The sequence below is a fragment of the Rana temporaria genome, chromosome 3, assembly GCF_905171775.1.
Source record: "Rana temporaria chromosome 3, aRanTem1.1, whole genome shotgun sequence".
Classification (NCBI taxonomy): domain Eukaryota; kingdom Metazoa; phylum Chordata; class Amphibia; order Anura; family Ranidae; genus Rana; species Rana temporaria.
Window position 1 is genome coordinate 103,043,234 of NC_053491.1, and position 21,132 is coordinate 103,064,365.

At 48.4% G+C, this 21,132-nt stretch overlaps 2 protein-coding genes across 2 annotated transcripts in view; one reads left to right on the top strand and one right to left on the bottom strand.

The window, feature by feature from the left end:
* Positions 1 to 8,012, bottom strand: part of LOC120931567 (hydroxymethylglutaryl-CoA lyase, mitochondrial-like) — a 43,536-nt gene extending 35,524 nt beyond the window's left edge. The window contains exon 1 of the mRNA XM_040343136.1: positions 7,869 to 8,012. Coding sequence (XP_040199070.1) covers positions 7,869 to 7,946 — 78 coding nt within the window. The 5' untranslated portion in view covers positions 7,947 to 8,012. The remainder of the gene's footprint in view (positions 1 to 7,868) is intronic.
* Positions 8,013 to 8,050: 38 nt separating this feature from the next.
* LOC120931566 (zinc finger protein 585A-like) overlaps positions 8,051 to 21,132 on the top strand; it is a 40,834-nt gene continuing 27,752 nt past the window's right edge. The window contains exons 1-2 of the mRNA XM_040343135.1: positions 8,051 to 8,277; positions 11,017 to 11,639. Coding sequence (XP_040199069.1) covers positions 11,129 to 11,639 — 511 coding nt within the window. The 5' untranslated portion in view covers positions 8,051 to 8,277; positions 11,017 to 11,128. The remainder of the gene's footprint in view (positions 8,278 to 11,016; positions 11,640 to 21,132) is intronic.

Here is a 21,132-nt window from a genome sequence, read left to right on the forward strand (position 1 = left end):
ATTAGGGCTCTGAAATAAGATATACCCACTGTAGCAATGTGCAGAGGCTTCATCCAGAATGCCCCATTAAGGCTCATTCACACCTTGGGGGCTATTTACGAAAGGCAAATCCACTTTGCAGTACTAGTGCAAAGTGCACTTGAAATTGCACTACAAGTGCACTCGCTGTAGAAAAAACAGCATTCTAGCTTGCACATGATTGGGTAATAAAATCAGCAGAGCCTCCCCTCATTTCAGATCTACCCCTCAGATTTACAGCGACTGCACTTCCAGAAATAATAGTCATGTTTGTAAACGAACCCAAAAAGTGAGGGAAGATCCAGAATTGTGAATGGTCACTGTAGCAGTAATGGAGGTAAAATCCTCCTATGGGGACACTGGTTTTGGTGGATCCCCTTTTAGGAAATCCAGGAGGTGTGGGGACATCTCCTCAATGGGACACACAGGCCTGGATTCACGTAGAAGCGTGCATCTTTGTGCGGGCATAACGTATCCTATTTACGTTACGCCTCTGCAACTTTGACAAGCAAGTCCAGTATTCTCAAACCAAAGTTGCGGCGGCGTATCGTAAATAGGCCGGCGTAAGCCCGCCTAATTCAAATGTGGAAGATGTGGGCGTGTGTTATGTAAATTTAATGTGACCCCACGTAAATGATGCTTTTAATGAACGGCGCATGCGCCGTCCGTGAAAGTATCCCAGTGCGCATGCTCCAAATTAACCCGCAAGAAGCCAATGCTTTAAACGTGCACGTAAATGACGCACAGCCCTATTCGCGAACGACTTACGCAAACGACGTAAAACGTGAAAAATTTGATGCTGTTCCGACGTCAATACTTAACATTGGTACGCCTCATATAGCAAGGGTAACTTTACGCCGGGAAAAGCCTAACGTAAACGGCGTATCTGTACTGCGTTGGCCGGGCGTACGTTCGTGAATTGGCGTATCTAGTTGATTTACATATTTCTAGGCGTAAATAGCGGCCAGCGTAAATATGCAACTTAGATACGACAGCGTAAGAGACTTACGCCGGGCGGATCTAATACAAATCTATGCGTAACTTATTCTAAGAATCAGGCGCATAGATACGACGGCTCGGACTCAGAGTTACGACGGCGTATCTGGAGATACGCCGGCGTAACTCATACGGGAATCTGGGCCACAGAATGAAATTTTGTCAGCTGTGTTCTGTTATCCATTCTCTCCTCTACTCACAGCTAGGACTGGCTTATCATTATTATACACGATATATATAGTGCCAACAGTTTACGCAGCAATTTACAATGTAGAGGGGGGACAGCACAATTATAGTACATGTAATGATAGATATTCCCACGCTACCTAAAAATTTCAATATAAAATAATCGGTTGCATATTGGTCAAACGCCACCCAAGAGAATACAATACAAAAAAAACAATATATGGAGCTGCACTCCAGAGAAATATAAAGTGCTGACGTGAAAAAGATAATAAGTGTCAAATGTAAATAAAGTAAATGTGCAAATAATCATAAATTCATCAAAAAGATGCAAATACAATAAAATTCAATAATAAATGTAAAATCCATATAAATAAAAGTCTATGCGGTATATTCAACTATGAGTTCACACATTAATAAAGTGTAAGTGTTAACGTTTCGCAAAAATGATGTACGAATGGTGACTTCACAAAAACATCACTTGTGGTGTCCGTATGTTTCTACGCGTGTCGTCACCGTCATGCGACTTCATCAGAGAATGACCGCGACGACACGCGTAGGAACATACGGACACCGCAAGTGATGTTTCTGCTTGCTGCTCGTTTTGTTTTACACAGTTGTAAACTTTTAAATGTGAGTACTAGGTGGTCGGCCGATATATCGGCCGATATTTGGCCGTTTTGGAGAAATCGGCATCGGCCGATTTTTATCCAAATCGGGCCGATATTTTACAATTCCCGCTAGCGATGCCACGGCTCCGGAGCTAGGCCGGAGCCGCGGCCTTTCCTGATGCTGTGACCGCGGCGGCAATCCGCGGATTTGCGGATTGCCCCCGTGGTCACAGCATCAGGAAAGACCGTGGCTTCGGCCTAGCTCCGGAGCCACGGCCATCTTGGTACACCCAGCGCGGCGTCCCTCCTCTGTTAACGCCCACAGAGGAGGTGGGGCCCGTGCTCGTGGGACACACACCGCTCTGGTGTCTGTACTACGGGGGGCAGGGGGGGGGGTGTCTATACTGGAGGGAGAGGGGGTCTGTACTGAGGGGGGGGGGGGGGCACCATTTTTTTGCACCAGTGCCACCTGCCAGTGCCACTTGCCAGTAACAATACCAGCGCCACCATCCAGTGCCATCCGCCAATGCCACCTGCCAGTGCCAATACCAGTGCCACCATCCAGTGCCAATTAGTGCCACCTTCCATCAGTGCCAGTGCCAATACCAGTGCCACCATCCAGTGCCAATTAGTGCCACCTTCCATCAGGGCCATCCGCCAATGCCAATTAGTGCCACCTTCCATCCAGTGCCATCTGCCAATGCCACCTGCCAGTGCCAATACCAGTGGCACCATCCAGTGCCATTAAGTGCCACCTTCCATCCAGTGCCACCTGCCAGTGCCACCTACCAGTGCCAACTAAAGCCATAAGTGCCACCTGCCAATGCCAACCAGTGCTAACTATTGCCACCCAGTGCCACCTGCCAGTGCTATCAACCAGTGCCATCTGCCAATCAGTGCCACCTGCTAGTACCATCTTTCAGTGCCATCCAGTGCAACCTGCCAGTGCCAATAAGTGCCTTCTGCTAGTGCCATCTTCTTTCCAGTGCCAATTAGTGGCATCCAGTGCCATGAGCCAGTGCCACCAATAAAAAATAAAAATCGGCCTAAAATATCGGCCGCAAAAATCGGCATCATATATCGGCCGCCCCGATATTTCTAAATATCGGCATCGGCCAGAGAAAAACCCATATCGGTCTACCTCTACCGCACATACTTCACCATAGAGGCTCCTTGTTTCTCCACACTTTCTTTTTATTACCTGACACGTTACCCTGAGTGCAAATATGCTGACCTAAGCCCTCTAGAAGGAAATATAGAGGAAGAATTAATTAGGCTACACATAGACCGGAATTACCAGGAGGGATCGTTGAAGGATATGACAATTTGATCAGCTATTATTACTCTGTTATGCGGTTTACCTCACATCGGTAAGAAGCTGGTACACCTGTAGGCATAAAACGCACCGAAGATCACAAATCGCCAAAGTCACAGTGTCACATTTTTTGAGATTTAGCACTTCAAGGAACCAGCACTTTCTCTAAAGTCACCATTCGTACATCATTTTTGCGAAACATTAACACTTGCACGTTATTAATGTGTGGACTCACAATGGAATATACCGCATAGACTTTTATTTATATGGATTTTACATTTATTACTGAATATTATTTTATTTCCAGTTTTTTGATGAATTTATGATTATTTGCACATTCACTTTATTTAAATGTGACACTTATTATCTTTGTCACATCAGCACTTTATATTTCTCTGGAGCGCAGCACCATACATTGTTTTTTTTTGTACAATTACAGTACAGTCAGGGCCAGTGCTACAACTAGGCAGCCGCCTAGGGCGCACTGCTGCCTAGGGGCACCCGACCACTGGTGTTCCTACTCTCTTCTCTCTGCTGCAAGCAACTAAGTCTCAGCATCGGCAGGCAGTTGCCGCTCCGTTCGCACATAGTGTCAGAGAAGCAGCGGAGGACTGTGTCCCAACTCCCGAATGAATGGAAGCAAGCAAACACTCATTGATGGGCACTGGTAGGCTGCATTGATGGGTGCTGGTGGGCTGCATTGATGGGCGCTGTTGAGGATGCATTTGATGGACACTGGAGAGGCTGCATTTGATGGGCGCTGCTGAGGCTGCATTTGATGGGCGCGGTTGAGGATGCATTTGATGGGCGCTGCTGAGGCTGCATTTGATGGGCGCTGCTGAGGCTGCATTTGATGGGCACTGCTGAGGCTGCATTTGATGGGCACTGCTGAGGCTGCATTTGATGGGCGCTGCTGAGGCTGCATTTGATGGGCGCTGCTGAGGATGCATTTGATGGGCGCTGTTGAGGATGCATTTGATAGGCACTGCTGAGGCTGCATTTGATGGGCGCTGCTGAGGCTGCATTTGATGGGCGCTGCTGAGGCTGCATTTGATGGGCGCTGTTGAGGATGCATTTGATGGGCGCTGCTGAGTCTGCATTTGATGGGCGCTGCTGAGGCTGCATTTGATGGGCGCTGCTGAGGCTGCATTTGATGGGCGCTGCTGAGGCTGCATTTGATGAACACTGGTGAGGCTGCATTTGATGAACACTGGTGAGGCTGCATTTGATGGGCGCTGCTGAGGCTGCATTTGATGGGCGCTGCTGAGGCTGCATTTGATGGGCGCTGCTGAGGCTGCATTTGATGGGCGCTGCTGAGGATGCATTTGATGGGCGCTGCTGAGGATGCATTTGATGAACACTGGTGAGGCTGCATTTGATGGGCGCTGCTGAGGCTGCATTTGATGGGCGCTGCTGAGGCTGCATTTGATGGGCGCTGCTGAGGCTGCATTTGATGGGCGCTGCTGAGGCTGCATTTGATGGGCGCTGCTGAGGCTGCATTTGATGGGCGCTGCTGAGGCTGCATTTGATGGGCGCTGCTGAGGATGCATTTGATGGGCGCTGCTGAGGATGCATTTGATGAACACTGGTGAGGCTGCATTTGATGGGCGCTGCTGAGGCTGCATTTGATGGGCGCTGCTGAGGCTGCATTTGATGGGCGCTGCTGAGGCTGCATTTGATGGGCGCTGCTGAGGCTGCATTTGATGGGCGCTGCTGAGCCTGCATTGGTGGGCGCTGCTGAGGCTGCATTGGTGGGCGCTGCTAAGGCTGCATTGATGGGCGCTGCTGAGGCTGCATTGGTGGGTGCATCATTAAAAAGGTGGGGTATACATAGGCAGGACAAAAGGGGTGGAGTCGGGGGGACAAAATTAGGTTTCTCCTAGGGTGTCAAAAATCCTTGCACCAGCCCTGAGTACAGATCAATACAGAAGGAACAGGAGGGCCCTACTCAAGGAGCTTACATTCTAAAAGGTAATAGCTGCAGAGAATGATTTGATGGGGGTCATATAAATGAATGGATGGGGTCACCTCTCCTACACCTGGAGGATACACACATATACATGAATGGACGTGTAGGGTCACCTGGAGGACAGACACAGCTAGGACTAGTTCCTCATATACATGAATGGATGTGTGGGGTCACCTCTCCTACACCTGGAGGACAGGCACAGCTAGGACTAGTTCCTCATATACATGAATTGAGGTGTAGGGTCACCTCTCCTACACCTGGAGGACAGACACAGCTAGGACTAGTTCCTCATATACATGAATTGAGGTGTGGGGTCACCTCTCCTACACCTGGAGGACAGGCACAGCTAGGACTAGTTCCTCATATACATGAATGGATGTGTGGGGTCACCTCTCCTACACCTGGAGGACAGACACAGCTAGGACTAGTTCCTCATATACATGAATGGAGGTGTGGGGTCACCTGGAGGACAGACACAGCGAGGACTAGTTCCTCATATACATGATGGAGGTGTGGGGTCACCTCTCCTATATATGTGTAGGACACATACAGCTAGGACTAGTTCCTCATATACATGATGGAGGTGTGGGGTCACCTCTCCTATATATGTGTAGGACACATACAGCTAGGACTAGTTCCTCATATACATGATGGAGGTGTGGGGTCACCTCTCCTATATATGTGTAGGACACATACAGCTAGGACTAGTTCCTCATATACATGAATGGAGGTGTGGGGTCACCTCTCCTATATATGTGTAGGACACATACAGCTAGGACTAGTTCCTCATATACATGAATGGAGGTGTGGGGTCACCTGGAGGACAGACACAGCGAGGACTAGTTCCTCATATACATGAATGGAGGTGTGGGGTCACCTGGAGGACAGACACAGCTAGGACTAGTTCCTCATATACATGAATTGAGGTGTAGGGTCACCTCTCCTACACCTGGAGGACAGACACAGCTAGGACTAGTTCCTCATATACATGAATTGAGGTGTAGGGTCACCTCTCCTACACCTGGAGGACAGACACAGCTAGGACTAGTTCCTCATATACATGAATTGAGGTGTAGGGTCACCTCTCCTACACCTGGAGGACAGACACAGCTAGGACTAGTTCCTCATATACATGAATTGAGGTGTAGGGTCACCTCTCCTACACCTGGAGGACAGACACAGCTAGGACTAGTTCCTCATATACATGAATGGAGGTGTGGGGTCACCTGGAGGACAGACACAGCGAGGACTAGTTCCTCATATACATGATGGAGGTGTGGGGTCACCTCTCCTATATATGTGTAGGACACATACAGCTAGGACTAGTTCCTCATATACATGATGGAGGTGTGGGGTCACCTCTCCTATATATGTGTAGGACACATACAGCTAGGACTAGTTCCTCATATACATGAATGGAGGTGTGGGGTCACCTCTCCTATATATGTGTAGGACACATACAGCTAGGACTAGTTCCTCATATACGTGAATGGAGGTGTGGGGTCACCTCTCCTATATATGTGTAGGACACATACAGCTAGGACTAGTTCCTCATATACATGATGGAGGTGTGGGGTCACCTCTCCTATATATGTGTAGGACACATACAGCTAGGACTAGTTCCTCATATACATGATGGAGGTGTGGGGTCACCTCTCCTATATATGTGTAGGACACATACAGCTAGGACTAGTTCCTCATATACATGAATGGAGGTGTGGGGTCACCTCTCCTATATATGTGTAGGACACATACAGCTAGGACTAGTTCCTCATATACATGAATGGAGGTGTGGGGTCACCTCTCCTATATATGTGTAGGACACATACAGCTAGGACTAGTTCCTCATATACATGATGGAGGTGTGGGGTCACCTCTCCTATATATGTGTAGGACACATACAGCTAGGACTAGTTCCTCATATACATGAATGGAGGTGTGGGGTCACCTCTCCTATATATGTGTAGGACACATACAGCTAGGACTAGTTCCTCATATACGTGAATGGAGGTGTGGGGTCACCTCTCCTATATATGTGTAGGACACATACAGCTAGGACTAGTTCCTCATATACATGATGGAGGTGTGGGGTCACCTCTCCTATATATGTGTAGGACACATACAGCTAGGACTAGTTCCTCATATACATGATGGAGGTGTGGGGTCACCTCTCCTATATATGTGTAGGACACATACAGCTAGGACTAGTTCCTCATATACATGATGGAGGTGTGGGGTCACCTCTCCTATATATGTGTAGGACACATACAGCTAGGACTAGTTCCTCATATACATGAATGGAGGTGTGGGGTCACCTCTCCTATATATGTGTAGGACACATACAGCTAGGACTAGTTCCTCATATACATGATGGAGGTGTGGGGTCACCTCTCCTATATATGTGTAGGACACATACAGCTAGGACTAGTTCCTCATATACATGAATGGAGGTGTGGGGTCACCTCTCCTATATATGTGTAGGACACATACAGCTAGGACTAGTTCCTCATATACGTGAATGGAGGTGTGGGGTCACCTCTCCTATATATGTGTAGGACACACACAGCTAGGACTAGTTCCTCATATACATGAATGGAGGTGTGGAGTCACCTCTCCTATATATGTTCTTCATATAAATGAATGGATGTGTGGGGTCACCTCTCCTACACCTGGAGGACACACACAGCTAGGACTAGTTCCTCATATACATGAATGGAGGTGTGGAGTCACCTGCAGGACACAAACAGCTAAGGTGAAACTATACTGTAGATCTGACCTGGCGCAGCACAGCCCTCGGAGTCCAGGCAGCCCCGACCCCCCACGGAGCCGCTCTCCGGACACTCATAGCTAACATCCTCCGTGACACCTGTAAACAAAGTCACACTTCCGCTCGGTCTTCCTGCCGCACACTGATTGGATACAAAGATGGGCCAATCCCGCAACACGCTATGGACACACCCCCACCCGCTGATGTTGGAAGGCAAGGTCATTCGCTAGCAGAGTGCGACATCTATCGGCAGCTCGGCCTCATGACAGCCTGACCTGCCGTGTATGAAAGAGGCGATGTTTGCTGGTTGTTGTAGTGTCACAGTTTTCTTGTACTACCCACCCTGCGCGGTGTACAGGGCCACCTAAACTACAACTCCCAGAAACCCTCGCGCTTCCATGAGCACCGGATCTAGAAGGTGTGAAGGGCTGGGGTCAGGGGGCGGGGCGGTAAGCTGTGTTGCTATGTGAGTGTGTCTATGTATGTGTGTATGTATGGTGTGCTGTGTTATCACATCTCCATGACTACGCGCCTCTACAGTGTTATCATAGCTTTAGATCACAGTCTGTGTTGTAGGATGGACATCTGGCTGCTTTTTATTTCTGTGTGTTGCCATTGAGGAGATTCCCCCCCATTTCCTTTGTAGTCACCAGGACATGATGGGCGGATCCCTATGATACTTTATATTAGTCTGTGCTGCCATACTTTTATTGTGGTGTCCCCATTGGGGAGATTGCCCCCACTTCCTCTGTAGTCACCAGCCCATGAAAAGAGCAGCTTCTCTCCAGAGGGGAATCAGAGCTAAGGGGAGAATATTTTATCTGGAGCTGTCCTCCTGAGGAATGTGTGGTCTGCCATTGCTGATTGTCTCCTTTTCCTTTTCACAATGCTAATTGCCTGGCTGTCGTGCTAGATTTAAAGGGTTAGGCTCCATGTACCTAACACCCTACACCAGTGATGGCGAACCTTGGCACCCCAGATGTTTTGGAACTACATATCCCATGATGCTCAGCTACACTGCAGAGTGCATGAGCATCATGGGAAATGTAGTTCCAACACACCTGGGGTGCCAAGGTTCGCCATCACTGCCCTACACTCTCCCCACCCCCGGTCCTGGCTGTACTTACCTCTGGGGATGTTGAGCTGTCAGTGCCCCTTGCAGCCAGTCCAGTGGTCGGGAGATTTGTAATCCGGGTTGATTTCAAATCCCTGGACCAGCTGTATGGGCACTGACAGCTCAGGTAAGTACAGCGGGGACCAGGGCAGTGGGGGGGGGGGGGGTGCACAGAGTTAGTTCACTTTTTTAGACTTTTTCTGTAAACAAGATCCAACAGTTTAACCCCTTTCCACTGCCGCCTACCGGCCCTTTAAGAGGTTTTAAATGCATAGCCAGCGGGAAGAGGTTAAAGTGATTGTAAAAATAACAAACATGTTATACTTCCCTCTTCTGTGATCCTGGCCCCTCCCTCCTGGTTAACTCCCCCACAGAAAGCAGCTTGCTTGGTGGCCCTGGTGGGCGCTACTAGGGTGGCACTGATGGGCACAGGTGGGCACTGGCAGCACTGATGGGTGGTGCTAATGGGTGGCTCTGATAGCCAGCACTGACTGGCATCACTAATGAGCACTGATTGGTGGCACTTGTAGGCATTGATTGCTGGCACTGGTGGCGCTGTATTGTGATCAGTGCCCTGATTACATGTCTGGATGTCCCCTGTGAGAAGATGCCGCTGATTGGCTCTCCTTGCCACACACTCGGTCAGTGAGAGGCGATGAGAGCCGAATACCAGCATTTACATGTGACTGGCTGGGATTGGACACAGCCGATCACATGGTTAACCACTTGCTTACTGGGCACATATACCCCCCTCCTGCCCAGGTGAGATTTCAGCTTCCGGCACTGCGTCGCTTTAACTGACAATTGCGCGGTCGTGCGACGTGGCCCCCAAACAAAATTGACGTCCTTTTTTCCCCACAAGTAGAGCTTTCTTTTGGTGGTATTTGATCACCTCTGCGTTTTTTTTATTTTTGCGCTATAAACAAAAAAGAACGTCAATTTTGAAAAAAATACAATATTTTTTACTTGTTGCTATAATAAATATCCCAATTTTTTAAAAAACAAACAAACGTTTTTTTCAGTCTAGGCCGATACGTATTCTTCTACATATTTTTGGTAAAAAAAAAAAAAAAATCGCAATAAGCGATTGGTTTGCGAAAAATTATAGCACCTGCAAAATAGGGGACAGAATTTTTTTTTTTACTAGTAATGGCGGCGATCTGCGATTTTTATTGGGACGGCGACATTATGGCGGACACATCGGACACTTTTGACAAATTTTTGGCACCATTCACATTTATACTGCGATCAATGCTAAAAAATATGCACTAATTACTGTATAAATGTGACTGGCATTGAAGGGGTTAACACTAGGGGGGTGAGGAAGGGGTTAAATGTATCCCTGCATTGTGTTCTAACTGTGGGGGAAGGGGACTGACTGGGGGAGGTGACCGATCTGTGTCCCTATGTACAAGGGACACAGATCGGTCTCTCTCCCTGACAGCACGCTGTCTGTGAGAGCCGGCAATGAGAAATGATCTCATATGTTTACATATGAGATCATCTCTCATTGGCCGCACAGATCGCCTACCGAACGGCCACTCCGATTGGCCGTTCACGGCGATCTGTGCTTGGCTGTGTCCAAGGGACACGGCCAGCACAGAGTTTCCCCGCTGCCTGCTCGGGAGCGAGCAAAGGGGCGGACGTCAATTGATGTCCACTTGGATTTTCAGGTCCGTGCTGTAGCCGTCATTCGGCTATAGCGCGGGCCTCAGGAGGTTAAAGAGCCATGGCTCTTTACAGAGATTAGGGTCACGGCGTGTCCTAGCAACACGGATGATGTCATATGAGGGGGGATTAAATGGAGATCGCAATTTTTGTAACTAATAATCATGCAGGTCTAATCTGGAACATGTAGTGCCCACCACCACTGCGCCCAGGGCGGCTTCCCCTCCTGCCCACCCCTTGCCCTGGACACTTGAATCAGAAGCTTGTGTGTTTTTTGGAGAAAACTCCACTCACTCATCATATATTGGGTGGTATATTGTGTTCTGCACTACCAGTAATATGTAATAGATCAATGTTTTATTCATCTTTTTTTAGGAGAAGAAAATCCTCCCTCTATGTCTGGATATGATTATAGAATGGCTACAGGAGCAGAGAGTGAAACCTCCTCCAATGCTAATACACACAGAACAGTGGTAGACAGGCAGAAATGAATGAAAAGGTGGAAAATGGCGATCATAAAACTGACCTGGGGAAAGAGAACTACAGTGGACAAAAGAAATATATCTGTACTGAGTGCGGGAAAAGCTTCACCCGGAAGTCGTCTCTTATTGTCCATCAGAGAGTCCACACTGGGGAGAAACTCTTCATGTGTACACAGTGTGGGAAGAGGTTCAGTCTCAAGTCTTCCATGGTCAGACACCTGAGGATCCACATCCCGAAGGCCGGGAACTTCATATGTCCAGATTGTGGCAAATGCTTCCCTCGCTATTCCAGCCTTTTCCAGCACCAGAAAGTCCATAAAGGAGATGGACACTATAGAAACTGTGAGTACGGGAAGAGCTTTGTTCAAACATCAGAACTTGTGGTCCATCAGAAGATACATGGAAGAAATGCCGTGGATCATGTCCCCACCCTCCACAGAGCAGAGGAAGATAATGTGTGCAAGAAAGGCTTTAGAAAGAGCAATTCCCTTATCAGACACCAGGGGAGACACAACGGTGAGGAAAAGAGTATTGGCTGGAAAGTCACTTCCTACCGGAAATTAATGGGTTTATAATTTACACATCCAACAAGGGTCAAACACCAATGGGCTAGATTCAGCCGTGATTTACGCCGGCGTATCCATAGATACGCCACGTAAATTCAAAGCTGCGCCGGCGTATCTTCTTTCTGTATTCAGAAAGCCAGATACGCCGACATTAGCCTAAGATCCGACTGGCGTAATTCTCTTACGCCGTCGTATCTTAGGGTGCATTCTCACGCTGGCCGCTAGGTGGCGCTTCCGTCGTTTTCGGCGTAGAGTATGCAAATTACCTAGTTAGGCCGATTCACAAACGTACGTGCGCCCGGCGGTAGTTTTTTACGTTGTTTGCGTAAGGCTTGTTCGGCGTAACGTTGCTCCTGCTATTAGGTGGCACACGCAATGTTAAGTATGGACGTCGTTCCCGCTTCGATTTTTGAATTTTTTACATCGTTTGCGTAAGTCGTTCGCGAATAGGGCTGGACGTCATTTACGTTCATGTCGAAACAATACGTCGTTGCGGCGTACTTGGGAGCAATGCACACTGGGATATGTACAAGGATGGCGCATTCGTCGTTCGTAAAAAACGTCAATCACGTCAGGTCATCAGACATTGACAGAAAACATGCCCCCCCTTCCTCATTTGAATTACGCGCGCTTACGCCGGCCCCATTTACGCTACGCCGCCGCAACTTACGGAGCAAATGCTTTGTGAATACTGCACTTGCTCCTGTAAGTTGCGGCGGCGTAGTGTAAATACGATACGCTGCGCCGCCGTAACTATGCGCGCCCCTACCTGAATCTAGCCCAATGTTTTTTGGACTTGTTCACACCAGGCATGCTGGGACTGCTGTAGGCAGGACTGCCAAGCACAGTCCCAGTGCAAGGCAAATTAAAATGTTTCCTATAGTGTCCAGGGTGTGCGCTGAAAAAAAAAACTGCATGCAGCTGGTTGCAACGCAAACTACTGCATCCCAATGCCACTGTGTTAAAAGAGCTTCATGAAATGTCATATTGATATTTCAATAAAGTTTGCAAAAAAAAAAGATAAATGGTGCTGTGCACAGTATTGGCACATCTGCACTCTTCCTGGCGGCACACACCAGCGGCTGTGTAGTCAGCATGGCTGTCTGGAGTTAAGGAACCACTTAAGCCCCGGACCATTATGCAGCCAAATGACCAGGCCACTTTTTGCGATTCGGCACTGCGTCGCTTTAACTGACGATTGTGCGATCGTGTGGCGTGGCCCCCAAACAAAATTTACGTCCTTTTTTTCCCCACGAATAGAGCTTTCTTTTGGTGGTATTTGATCACCTCTGCGGTTTTTATTTTTTGCGTTATAAACAAAAATAGAGCGTCAATTTTGAAAAAAATCTATATTTTTTACTTTTTGCTGTAATAAATATCCCCCAAAAAATGTAAAAAAAATGTTTTTCCTCAGTTTAGACCGATATGTATTCTTCTACATATTTTTGGTAAAAAAATCGCAATAAGCATTTATTGATCGGTTTGCGCAAAAGTTATATAGCCAGATTCACGTAGCTGTGCCTAACTTTAGGCGGGGGCGTAGCGCATCTCATATACGATACGCCGCCGTAAGTTAGAGAGGCAAGTACAGTATTCACAAAGAAATTGCGTCCTAAGTTACGGTGGCCTAGTGTAAATGGGCCGGCGTAAGCACGCGTAATTCAAAGTAGGCTGTAGTGGGCGTGTTGTATGGTAATGAATTGTGACATCACGTAAATGACGCAACGAACGGCGCATGCGCCGTCCGTGAACGTATCCCAGTGCGCATGCTCAAAATCACATCGCAAATAGTCAATGCTTTCGACGTGAATGTAACTTAAGCCCAGCCCCATTCACGGACGAGTTAGGCAAACAACGTAAAACGTGAAAAATTCTATGCTGTTCCGACATCCATACTTAACATTGGCTGCGCCATCTTTTTGGTGGTTTATCTTTACGCCTGAAAACGCCTTACGTAAAGGCGTATCTTTACTGCGACGGGCGTGCGTACATTCGTGAATAGGCGTATCTTGCTGATTAACATATTCTAGGCGTAAATCAGCGTACACGCCCCTAGCGGCCAGCGTAAATAGACAGCTAAGATACGACGGCGTAGGAGACTTACGCCGGTCGTATCTTAGCAACATTTAAGCGTATCTCAGTTTGAGCATTCGCTTAAATATACAACGGCGTGGATTCGGAGTTACGACGGCGTATCTACTGATACGCCGTCGTAACTGTACCTGAATCCAGCTAATAGTGTCTACAAAATGGGGGATAGTTTTATGGCATTTTTATTTATGATTTTTTTTTTTTACTAGTAATGGCGGCGATCAGCGATTTTTTTTTTTTTATCGTGACTGCGACATTATGGCGGAAACATCGGACACTTTTGACACCATTTTGGGACCATTGTCATTTTTACAGCTATCAGTGCTATAAAAATGCACTGATTACTGTAAGAATGACACTGGCAGTGAAGGGGTTAACCTGTAGGGGATGCTGAAGGGGTTACCTAGGTCACCTAGGGCGTGTTCTGTTAGGGGGCGTGGCTTGTCGTGACACGTCACTGATCGCTGTTCCCGATGACAGGGAACACGATCAGTGACAGTGTCACCTAGGTAGAATGGGGAGATGTGGGGGCAGATCCACATACATCTGCGCCGGGCGCAGCGTATCTAAGATACACTACGCCGCTGTAACTTATTTTGCTTTGGTTTGAATCCACAACGAATCCGCGACACAAGTTACGGCGGCGTAGTGTATCTCTCGCGGCGTAAGGGCGCGGAATTCAAATGGCTGTGATGGGGGCGTGTTTTATGTTAATACGTCGTGACCCGACGTAATCAACGTTTTTTTTAACTGCGCATGCGCCGTCCCTGGGGGTATCCCAGTGCGCATGCTCGAAATTAAACCGGAACCAGCCAATGCTTACGACGGTGATGTCATTCTACGCAAAGTTCTATTCGCGAACGACTTATGCAAACAACGCAAAAAAATCAAAATTGTACGCGGGAAGGACGGCCATACTTAACATTGAGTACGCCACCATATAGCAGCTTTAACTATACGCCGAAAAAAGCCGAACGCAAACGACGAAAAAAAATGCGCCGGGCCGACGTACGTTCGTGGATCGCCGTAAATAGCTAATTTGCATACTCAATGTGGATTACGACGGAAACGCCACCTAGCGGCCGCTGAAAAATTGCATCCAAGATCCGAAGGCGTACGAAGACGTACGCCTGTCGGATCTAGCCGAGATGCCGTTGTATCTTGTTTTGAGGATACGACGCGGGAATTTTGAAATTACGCCAGCGTATCAATAGATACGCCGGCGTAATTTCTTTGTGGATCTACCCCGTTGTGTTTACACTAACATCTCCCCGTTCTTCAGCTCTGTGACCCAATCGCGGGACACCGGCGGCGATCGGGGGCGCGGTCACGGAGCTTGCGTCAGGGTCGTGAGCGTGCCGTCGGCTGTGTGAGCGACCACACAGCTCGCATCTTAAAGGGGACATACATATATGCCCATGTGCGCAGCCATGCCATTCTGTGGACGTAAATAGTCGTGCTCCGGTCGGGAACCGGTTAAAGGCTAACTTCATCTTTTGCACTTTATGGGTGTAACGTGGTGCTATTTGTCCCACCCACACCCTTCCCCCTCAGTCACTGACATTTTTGAATTTGGCCCAGATGTGTGCGGGGCTCCACCGCCACAGCCGCCTCATTCAGATCTGTACACATATGCAACAGGTACATGTATAACAGGTATTGTAACAGGTAGAGTTTTAAAGCTAGTTGGGCGAAGTCTGAGTATTTACAGATACAGTAAACCTTGGGTTCCGAGCATAATTCATTCCAGAAACATGCTTGTAATCCAAAGCACTTGTATATCAAAGCAAATTTTATCATGAGAAATCATGGGAACTCAAATGATTCATTCCCCAACCATTTCTTCATAGGTCCTTCGGTTTATAATCCATATAAAAATATTATAGCAATGTGATAGGCTGTGTAACATGTCCATCCACAAGGGGATTAGAAGCAAAATCCAGCAGGAGCTACAGGGTATAAAAGAGAAGAGAGGCGCCTCTAAATGTAGCAATATAATTCCCCTTAGGCCTCGTACACACGACCGAACATGTCTGCTGAAACTGGTCCACGGACCAGTTTCCGCGGACATGTTCGGTCGTGTGTAGGGCCGACCGGACCGGATTCCTGGGCTAGCGGACAGGTTTCCAGCAGACAACTGTTTCTTAGCATGCTAAGAAACATGTCCGCTGGAACCATGTCCGTCGGACATGTCCGATGGTCAGTACGACTCCTCGGACATGTCCGCTCGGCCGAAATCCCTCGCATGCGTCGAAGTGATTCGACGCATGCGTGGAAGCATTGAACTTCCGGGGTCGCGTACATCGCCGCGTCGCCGTCACGTCGCCGCGTATTCTGTCCGCGGGGATTTTGGTTTGATGGTGTGTACAACCATCAGACCAAAATCTCAGAGCGCACATGTCCGATGAAAACGGTCCGCGGACCATTTTCATCGCACATGTCCCCTCGTCTGTACGAGGCCTCAGTGTTGCCAGGAAACCAATGTTTATGCAGGCTCTAAGCACAGGCCAGAGTTTTTTTGCCTCTCCTGAATACTTGTCATTCTTCAAACGATCGTATTTTAAAAACTATATGTCGTATAGTGAAGAGCTTTATATTGTGAGAATCACAAGACCCAGCCCTACATTTTGCTGCATAGTATGTCTCTAAAATATTAAAAAGGTACAGTCGCAGTTTAGATATTGCCCTTCAAATTTTAGGTGTCTAGAGTGTAATTTCAATGAATGTCTATGAATGGTGTGAGTTGCAAACAAATGGTCATATTGTGAAAAAGATCAGACCTATGGGTTAGTCGTGGACATGTGTAGTGGCAGCCGGGATAGCTGAACGTTTTGATATAAGATTTGTGTAGGTCGGCTTGAAAATGAGGGAGTGGTGGCAGTTTAGAAATCATGTCCTGATTTTTCAGTTTTTGTCATCTCACACTCTAGTTTCGACAAATTTCGCCACAAAAACTACGATATTTCGTGAACCATTCCACAAAGTGATAGCCCACCAATAGGGAACAATCTGCACGTTTTCGGTATATTACTTGTCTATGTAGTGTAAAAGCTGTGGGAGGAGTTAGGGTGGTAAATTTGGCTATAAGAATAATAATAATAATATATATGTGAGATAACAATAAGTGATCTTGCTATGCAAACCAAGGTTGTACTGTATTCGTTTCCTAATAGGGCCTCATCTCTCACGATTGGCAGCTGGCAGTGAGTGGATCCATGGCCAATAGCCTGCTAATGGCGATAGCAGTGATGGCGAACCTTGGCACCCCAGATGTTTTGGAACTACATTTCCCACTCTGCAGTGTAGATGAGCATCATGGGAAATATGGGGCCAAATCCACAAAGCAGATGCGCCGACTTAACTCGAGATTTCTAATTTTACTCCGCGCGTATCTTTGCGCCCGATCCTCAAAACGAAAAATCCGTTTTTTTCCGTCCTACCTAAAATAATTACTCCGGCGCATCCTCTGACGCAAATTACGCTAGTCACGCCGCTTTATTTGATAGGCAAAGATGCAAATGAGGGAGATAGGGCGATCCTCAAAATTAAGTGTGTGCGCCGTAGATTACGCCCTGTGCGCCGTAGATAACGCCCTGTACGCACCTGTTAGTTTTCTGGAGCAAAATTAGACTTTATAAAAGCAGCCCTAATTTTACACCAGCCCTGTAAAGGTCTGCTGAAGCAACACCATTTAGGAAGAGCTGCCAACACTTCTTTGCTGGACTTCATTGTGACTGCCAAAATGCCCGGGCCATCAATGATTACAACGGCACTCGCAACTTTACAGGCGCAGAGAAGGAGGAGGGCACAGAGGAGGAGGAGGAGGGCACAGGAGAGGGTATACCGCCCACGCCAAGATCTCTTTGGCATGACTGCGTCTGAGGTCATTGGCAACTTCAGATTTAACCAGGAAGCCATCCTGGACTTAACCAGGATCCTGCAGGATGATCTGAACACCCCAACCCAACGATCCCATGCCCTGCCAGCTCACATTAAAGTTATGGCCACCCTGCATTTTCTGGCCACTGGGTCTTTTCCAAGAACATGTGGAGGTCTGGCTGGGATGGTACAGTCCTCGATGAGCAGGTGTGTGCACCAGGTTGTCCCTGCAATACTGAGACGCATGGGCAGTCAATTTGAAAAGCCCACCCAGGAGGACCAGCGAATGAAGAGCATGGCCGACTTTTATCAGATTGCCCGATTCCCACGGACCATCGGGGCCATTGACTGTACCCATGTGGCACTACAGCCCCCCCATGATACAGAGCACCTGTTCAGGAATCGCAAAAACTGGCATTCCATAAATGTGCAGGTAATCGTAGATGCCCATGGCCTCATCTGGCATGTCTGTGCCAAATTTCCGGGTTCGTGCCATGACAGCTACATCTTCAGGCAGACCAACATATCTCGAGATTTGGAGCTGAACGTGTATGGAGACAGCTGGCTGATTGGTGAGTGACATGGGTGTCAGGTATGACTGTCCCCCCCCATGATGCAGACATCACAAGGGGCACATGCATGACTAATATCCTCCTGTCTTTTCCCTTCCAGGTGACTCTGGATATGCCCTGGGACCTCACATGATGACCCCCTTCAGGAACCCCCAAACCCCAGGAGAGCAACGCTACAACGAGGCTCATATTCGCACCCGGGCAGTAGTGGAGCGTACATTTGGGCTGCTGAAGTCCCGCTTCAGATGCCTGGACAAGACTGGGGGTACACTGTTGTATTCCCCAGACTTTGTGTGCCAAATAATAGGGGCTTGTTGTATTCTTCACAACTTTGCAATGAGAAGGGGACTGGAGATTAACTTACGTGCTGACCTGACCCCCCACCCAGGCAATCCCCCCCCTAGCCCACTCTACCCGGTCTACTGAGGGCACAGTAGCCAGGAGACGCCTCGCAGAAGGCATCTTTTCTCAGTAAATGGCCATAAATCATGTCACAATGATATTTTTTTTCACTGCAAACGCACATGAATTATGTGACAATGATATTATTTGTTTTCACTGCAAACGCACATGAATTATGTGACAATGAGAATGTTGCTTTGCACAGTAAACGCACATGATTAATGACACATTGAGAATGTTTTTGTCTCTGGAAACGCACATGATTTATGTCACAATGAGAATGCATGAATGCACACCACTGTGGTCCCTAGCACAGACACATCACATGCACATCGAATTGGATTAGATCCAAGTACCCCCCCCCCCTTTGGTACTTGGGAGCAGTAACGCCACGCCACGGCTCCAATTATGTCACTGTGCATTCATACACCATTCAGGAACCTAGGATGACTTCTCCCTGGTCCTGGGGATCCCTTCTCCACCAAAACTGAGGGTGACACCCTTATTTTGTCAGGAATGCCACCCCCCCACATTCACACATCATTCACACACATAAACCAAATCATAAGTACAGTATAATAAACAAAATTATAAAACCCAAAAAAAAAGTACCCCTGGTATTTAAGTCCGGCGGCGAGTGCTCCGTCTGGGCTGCCCACGGGCAGGGGCACGGCCACGGGCACCTGGAGGATCTTCACGGGGGGGGGGGGGGGCAGGGGAGGGAGTATCTTCATGGGGGGGGAGCAGGGGAGGGAGGAGCCTCCCCTGGTGTCTGACCTCCGGCTGGCCTGCCCTCCAAGGCCACTGCTATCCTGTTCAGGCAGTCAGTGATGGCAGCCGTATTGGCCTGGCCAGCCCGTGTGTTGTCCTGCACAGCCCGGGTGTTGTCCTGCACAGCCCGGGTGAGGGCAGTCACCTCCTGGCCCACGCCTGTTGTGGCGGTATGCAGGGACCACAAACAGGTGATGACACCCAATGAATTGGTGGCCACATCACTGAGTGACTCCCTCATCACATCCAGGCTGTGCTCCATCTTGGCCATAGTTTTTTTGATGTCACCCAGACTGCGGGTCTGCTGGGCATTGTCCCTCAGCAGACTGGCCGGCAGATGCTCAGACCCCCCCCTGGTCTCCTGGGTCGCCATCCTGCCTGCCCCTGAGGCTTGTGGCCAGGTAGGAGGGGATAGAGTGACCCTTGTGGGTTGCGGCATGTTGTGGGAGGGGCTACCCCTGATGGTGGCCTGACTGGTGCCAGCCTCTGGGGTAGCCTCAAGGGGAGCCTCAAGGCTAGCCTCAAGGGTATCGTCAAATGTCATGAGATCAGTGGCAATAATGATTTCCCGGCCAATCTGGAGATCTTCATCCTCCTCCCCCTCATCCTCCTCCCCCTCAGCCTCCTCATGAGGGGAGGTTTGGCCACTCCCCTCCCCTGGGGACTCCTCAACAGCCTCCTGTCTTTGGGGTGGTGCAGCAGCCTGGCCTGATGGCCCAGCAATCTCCTGGTCATCTGTGGAAGACACCAAACAATCGCAGGTTTGAGGATCCACACACTTGGCACATGTTCCCTTCCCCCACCCACACATGCTAATCACCAAATAGAAAAACAAAAAGCTTACCTGGCCTCACAGGAACATCAGACTGATAACCAGGCAGGCCCACCACCTGCTCTGGCTCGAAACACCGGGCCACTGCCCATTCCTCCTCAGTCAGCCGGATGGGGCATGGTCCCCCTCCTCCAGTGCCCCTCCTATGCGCAGTGAGCTTGGCCACCTTATTGCGGACCATGCTCCTCAGATCATTGATCTTTTTCTTAATGCCAGCGGGGGTCCTCGTCTCCCCTCCCCTCGCCGCATTTATGTGATCTGTAATTTTTGCATATATCCTCTTCCTTTGGGCCGGGGAGGTGTTCCGGCTATCAGGCCCATGTAAATATCTTCCATATTGGATGATATACCTGGCAAGGATTTGCTTTTCAACATGGGAAAAATTCAGCTTCCTGCGTTTGGGAGCCATCACAAACACCACACAGCAACAAGAAAACAAACAGGACAAACACACAAAAATACACACCAAACAAATACACAAAAATACACACACAAGCAGACAGCTACTACAAAGTCAAATACAAACACACAAAAACCAAACACAAAATCCAAGCAGAAAAAAACAAAACAAAAAACTTAGCAGAAACAATCAAACAAAAAATACACTTATCACAAACAAACAACAACTACTATCTACTACTCCTCCAACACTTCTCTATCACACACAACTTACCAACAAACACTGACAAACTAAGAGCAGAAGCAAATTGCTCATGGAAGGGAACACAGGGAAATACTTTTGCAAATGAAGTGTGTTTGACTGGAGCTAGTTAAGCACAGGGCGATCCTCAAACCAAGTACACTTGGCCTTTTACCTATCTCACTGATTGCGCCAAGCAAAGTTCTGCACATGCGCAGTGAGCAGCAGATTTGTGCGCGCATGCGCAGTACGGCCG